Source organism: Macaca nemestrina, chromosome 14 (assembly GCF_043159975.1).
Source record: "Macaca nemestrina isolate mMacNem1 chromosome 14, mMacNem.hap1, whole genome shotgun sequence".
In the NCBI taxonomy this organism is placed as follows: Eukaryota; Metazoa; Chordata; class Mammalia; order Primates; family Cercopithecidae; genus Macaca; species Macaca nemestrina.
In genome coordinates this window covers 66,022,535-66,028,534 of record NC_092138.1, presented here as the reverse complement: position 1 = coordinate 66,028,534, position 6,000 = coordinate 66,022,535, and the positions used below count along the sequence as shown (strand labels likewise).

At 37.1% G+C, this 6,000-nt stretch overlaps 1 protein-coding gene across 3 annotated transcripts in view; it reads right to left on the bottom strand.

Moving 5' to 3' along the window:
- Positions 1-539: 539 nt before the first annotated feature.
- Positions 540-6,000, bottom strand: part of LOC105485788 (maternal embryonic leucine zipper kinase) — a 120,664-nt gene continuing 115,203 nt past the window's right edge. For 2 of the 3 annotated variants that reach the window (XM_071078011.1, XM_071078010.1), the window contains 2 exons: positions 3,626-3,729; positions 540-1,076 (listed from right to left, as the gene is read on the bottom strand). In XM_071078011.1, coding sequence (XP_070934112.1) covers positions 899-1,076; positions 3,626-3,729 — 282 coding nt within the window. In that variant the 3' untranslated portion in view covers positions 540-898. The remainder of the gene's footprint in view (positions 1,077-3,625; positions 3,730-6,000) is intronic. The other variant, XM_071078009.1, reaches the window with a different exon arrangement.

The following is a 6,000-nucleotide window of genomic DNA, read 5'->3' as shown; positions in this document are numbered from 1 at the left end:
CAGCCTGAGGACCTAAAGCTTGTAAGTACTTAGTAAACATTTATTGAATAAATGAATGACAAAACATTCCCTTCACTACTGACCAGAAGGAGTGCTATTTTTCCTCCAACTAGTTTAATTGGTGAAATCCATACCAATATAACTTGAGTTCTAGCCTTTAGAGACTAATAAAATGAAATAAAAATACAAATTTGGGGCCAACATTGAGACTTAGGGAAATTACCATAAAGTAACATTTCAGGGGGGGTTCATAGTTTGGATACTTATCATTTGTTGACCAAACATACTTACTGAAGTCAATACTCTTTTATTCAACATATTAAATGTGTTGTTTAACTCTGGTAACCACAGCTGTGACTTAGTTAACGATCACAATAAATCCTACTTAAATCAGAGACAGGAAAAAATTATGCAAATGAATTCTTATCTGTTTTTCTGCCCAAGGCATATTTGATAACAGATAAAACATACTCCAAATAGTCTCTACTTAATAGTCAGGAAGCCATTTGAGGTTTTATTTGGATCAAAATCAAATACAAAGAAGAGAAGCCTGCTATATTCACAAATGGTTTTATTTCAGAAAGAAATTACACATTAAAAAGAGACATAGTTAAGAGCTTACATTCACATATGGAAGTGAATCTAAGAAAGTCAACAATTATTAATATACAAAACCACATGATTAAAAAAGACAGTAACAGATAATGACAGATGGGCTTGACTTAGATTCATCCACAAAATAATCTTTTGTTTAAAAACAAAAAGATATTGGTCTTAAGATAGCTCTTTAGAAACAAGTTGGTAGTTCCAATGAACTTTAAAATCAAAGCGATCATAACAGTCTTTATGTAGCTGTATCACACCCACACTCATCCGGCAGGATGGAAGAATCCATCAATTATACCTTGCAGCTAGATAGGATGTCTTCCACTAATCTCTTGTAAACCCAGGCATCGCCCTTAAGCCGCTGCCTCCTGATACCCACCACATCCGGTTTTTGAAGCTGGCACACTTCTAGTTCAAATTGCATTGTCACTTTGCCAAAATCTGACTGTGTTTGACACTTCAGTGTATAACTGCAAAAAACAAGATAAGAAGCTAGTTAGTAGAACCATATTCTATATAAGAGTTTTCTTTTTTTTTTTTTTTTTTTTTTTTTGAGACAGAGTCTCGCTCTGTCGCCCAGGCTGGAGTGCAGTGGCCGGATCTCAGCTCACTGCAAGCTCCGCCTCCTGGGTTCACGCCATTCTCCTGCCTCAGCCTCCCAAGTAGCTGGGACTACAGGCGCCTGCCACCTCGCCCGGCTAATTTTTTGTATTTTTTAGTAGAGACGGGGTTTCACCGTGTTAGCCAGCATGGTCTCCATCTCCTGACCTCGTGATCCGCCCATCTCGGCCTCCCAAAGTGCTGGGATTACAGGCTTGAGCCACCGCGCCCGGCCTATATAAGAGTTTTCTAAGCCTCTAGGAGGCCAGTGGAGGAAATGAACCATTATTTCATATTAAGCAAAGTATTACTGTTTACAGTTTCCAAATGACCTAACTATGCTTTAGTAATAGAGTATGACTGGTGTTTTCCCAGAAACTGAACTAGGATCCTAAGAATAAGCATGAAAAGGCTTTATTAGAATTCGCCCTTGCTCCAAAGAAAAGCCCCTATTTCATAGCTATACATGCCATTCATGCTCAAGAAATCTGGCATTCTTTACGTAACCCTTTCAACAGTGTAATCTGCAAACACTGGGCATTTCCACAACATTCACAACAAAGGAAAGTGCAAGAAAGATAATATTTCATATGTGTGAGCCTTGTCAGAAACTTCTGTCTTTCATATAAATAAAGCTGAAGCCACTAACCTGTCAGAAAGGCACGTGTTTCTGAGGTTTTTCTAATTAGTAATAAGAGGTTATGATCATCACATCACTTTATGGCAGAAAGAATAGCAGAAGAAAAAGCCCAAGGAAATGATAAATTTCCATAACTGAAATGTATAGCATTTATAGCTAGAACTGCCGCATTATCTACTCTGAGAATGGAAAGGCCCAGTCAAAATGAAGCCTGAAACTCATCTTAAGACATATGTATGACCCTGAAAACTTGGATAAATTTAATTCATGTAAATAATTTTTAATTAGTTTACATTCTATTTTAGAGTTTTGTCTTACTAATCTTCAATAAATAGAACTGATTTTAAGCTTCAATTCCCAAAATACTTAAGGGTTCCTGATTAGGTGCTGTTCCGCAGATGTGTGGAGAAGTTACATTGTTTCTGTTACGCACTTTTTTCTGTTTCACACTGTTATGTACCAAAATATTCTTTTTCTTAGTAACTTAGTCATGTGTTTTGGGAAAGAGGCTTGATCTCTCAAAAATAAGCAGTCAACATCAGAAATGCCAAAAGGAGCACCCTGTAGTTAAGATTCTTGACAGGAAGATGAGGCATAGAACAATTTAGTCACATGTTAGAGAACAGATCATTGAGAGGCCTGTGACAGAGATATGCCCAGAGGCTCCTAAGCCCCAAGCATGAAGAAGAGATCAGAGTGGGAGAGACGTGTTCTAATGAAGCCTGAGAGGAATGCCAGGGTTCATAGAAGGAATGCTTGCCAACATTTACAGGTAAGTAAAAAGTAAAATTATATCTGTACAAGAATGTTTCTTAAAATCTTACTCTATATTGACTATTCTATTTACATGTTTAAATCCATGCATGTCTCTACTGGCTGCTTTAATAAAGAAATTTTAAAGGGAAATAATTGAATGGAAATGCTTAGAAATATGGCCATCTTGGGTAACCAGAAGAGGCCTGGCTATTGAGACCAGGAGATCATAACCAAGGAGCTTTTGATGGCAGTTCCTTCAAAAGGAGAGAAATAAGGTGAAAAAACTTCCTAAAGCACTGAAAATCCAGCTCTGAAAAACAGCCAGTCATGAAGAGAAGGATTCTATATAAATCCCTGATTTGTTTGAAATGTCTCACAAATTTAATTATAATGTATAAATATTATTGTAAAGCAGAAAATCAAAGGAAAATAGAGGATCTACAAGAAAGCCAGAAGAATTTTGAATTTTCCTATTTTGAAATAAAAAGTCTAACTTTGAAAGTGGAACAATATCTATGCTTCTAAAACTTTTATAGCTTGAACCAAACAAAAGAGAATAAATTATAAGCAATAACACTACCTTAAAAGCTTTTGGAATGAGGTGGGAGAAATATATTTTTTCTAAAGCAGAGAGGTGGGGAGATCAACTCCTATTTTCCCTTTTTTTTTTGAGACAGAGTCTCGCTCTGTCACCCACGCTGGAGTACAGTGGTGTGATCTCAGGTCATTGCAGCCTCCACCCCCGGGTTCAAGTGATTCTCATGCCTCAGCCTCCCAAGCAGCTGGAACTACAGGCATGCGCCACCATGCCCAGCTAATTTGTTCGTATTTTCAGTAGTGATGGTGTTTCTCCAGGTTGGCCAGGCTGAACTTGAACTCCTGGCCTCAAGTGATCTGCCCACCTCAGCCTCCCAAAATGCTGGCATTACAGGCATGAGCCACAGCACCCAACCAACCCCTATTTTCTCAAAGTCCAAAAGACATTAAGTAATAAATGCAACAGCTTGTAAATGTGCTTCTTACCCCTTTTGTACAAAGTCAACATGCTTCTTTGGAAGGACAGACATTATTTCATTCAAGAGTTGATCTGGATTCACTAATCTAGTTGTAGTCACATTATAGTGAAGCTTAAAAAAGAAAAAGAAGAGAAGTAAATTTTTACATCAACACAAAGACTATCACACCAGATCAAGAGTTCCAAAACTCCTCAATATAGTACCATTTCAAATGGAACTATTTCCTGAAAAATACCAAAGGAATTTACAGTCAACTCTTAGTGAGTTCATGGCACACTGGGAAAGTTTGGAGAAATGATGGTTATTAGTAACCACACCCATAGCTTCCTTTTCATACTTTCATCTTCCTCTCTACCAATCCTTTTAAAGAAATAAATATTAAAGAGCATCCATCTAACTGTTTGAGCTGTGCTTGTTTTCCCCTTCCCACACTATTTTAAGAGACATTAACAGTCCTGAAATGTATACCACAGAAAGATAAACACCATACGAAGTTTGCTTTGTACTTATTTGGATATGTTTCCTTAATTCTTTCTGGATTATTTAAAGAATACAGGCTGGGCGTGGTGGCTCAAGCCTGTAATCCCAGCACTTTGGGAGGCCGAGACAGGCAGATCACGAGGTCAGAAGATCTCACGAGGTCAGAAGATCGAGACCATCCTGGCTAACACGGTGAAACCCCGTCTCTATTAAAAAATACAAAAAACTAGCCGGGCGAGATGGCGGGCGCCTGTAGTCCCAGCTACTCAGGAGGCTGAGGCAGGAGAATGGCATAAACCCAGGAGGCGGAGCTTGCAGTGAGCTGAGATCGTGCCACTGCACTCCAGCCTGGGTGACAGAGCGAGACTCCGTCTCAAAAAAAAAAAAAAAAAAAAAAAGAATATTATAGAGTTCCAGGAGCTGATTTTATGACAGTTATATGAGGAAATAAATGTAACAGGTATTCCTTTAAAAAAGTAATGTCATGTTATTTTTTCTCATTGACTGAGAGCCTAATCCTGAGAGATAATTTCATTCCTAATTGATATTTATCCTTCATTCATTCAACAACTATTTTTTGAATATTTACTATGTGCTAGGCACTGTTTTAGCGGGTCCTGGACACACAAAAATCCCTCCCTTTCTGGTAAGTACCTTCACTGTCAAACAAAACCTTAGTTTCTATATCTTTCAGGTTTGAGTTCATTGTATAAATAAAATGCTGAGGGAAAAAAGTATCCAACTTTTCAAAATAAGAACCTATTGCCCAAAGAAGAGATATAAGTTTCTTAAGGTAGTGCTTCTCATAGTGTGATATAAGATATACAAGGTAATTCTGGGTGGCACATGGATAAATATTTTAAAATATGTATTTGTTTCCATCTGATTTAGAAAACATATTTGTATTAAATATGTATTTGTTCCCATCTGATTTAGAAAACATAATTAACAACAACAAAAAAAAACCTAATGATATATGTTTCCTTTTAAATAAACTTGAGTTTTAAAAAATTATCTTGATTGTGGTAATGGTTTCACAGATGTTATATATAATGCCAAAGCATATTAATTGTACTTTAAAATATGCACAGTTGGCCAGGTGTGGTGGCTCATGACTGTAATCCCAGCACTTTGGGAAGCCAAGGCAGGAGGATTACTTAAGCTCAGGAGTTCAAGACCAGCATGGGTAACATAGTGAGACCTCGTCTCTACAAAAAATTAAGACTTAGCCAAGTGTGGTGGCACGTGTCCCAGCTACTCAGGAGACTGAGGCAGGAGGATGACTAGAGCCCAGGAGGTTGAGGCTGCAGTGAGCTATGATCATGCCATTGTACTGCAGCCTAGGCAGCAGAGCAAGACTCTGCCTCAAAAAATTAACAATAAATAAAATAAAATATGTGCAAGTTTATTACATATCAGTTGTATCTCTATAAATCTATTTGTTAAAGGAGAGTCAACATAAAGAAAATACCAGATAAATAATAGTGCACACAATACACCCATATAGCAAATGTCGTGAAACTGAGTGTTAACAAAGGGACCCTCTCTTTCTTGGTTCCTGATCTAGCACTCTTTTCACCAAACTAAATTGGCTCTGTCAAGACGATATTAATAATAAACTGAACACCTTCAAATCACAATATAAATTACTGCTTTGGTAAAATAAAGAATGAATCCTAATTTATCTATTTAAATTTTGGATTTTTAATAGACTGCTTCCTAAAAGAGGACATAACTACATATGATATGCTATCTTAAAAAACTATGGTATTATTTCTACTATCCTTGCAGCTCTTCTGGTAAGTGTATAGTTTTTAGTACAGTATTTGAAGTTGGTGGAAAAAAATAAGGTTAATTTCCCAAAGACAGTCCTTCAGTTTTGCAAAAACTTAAAAGCAATAA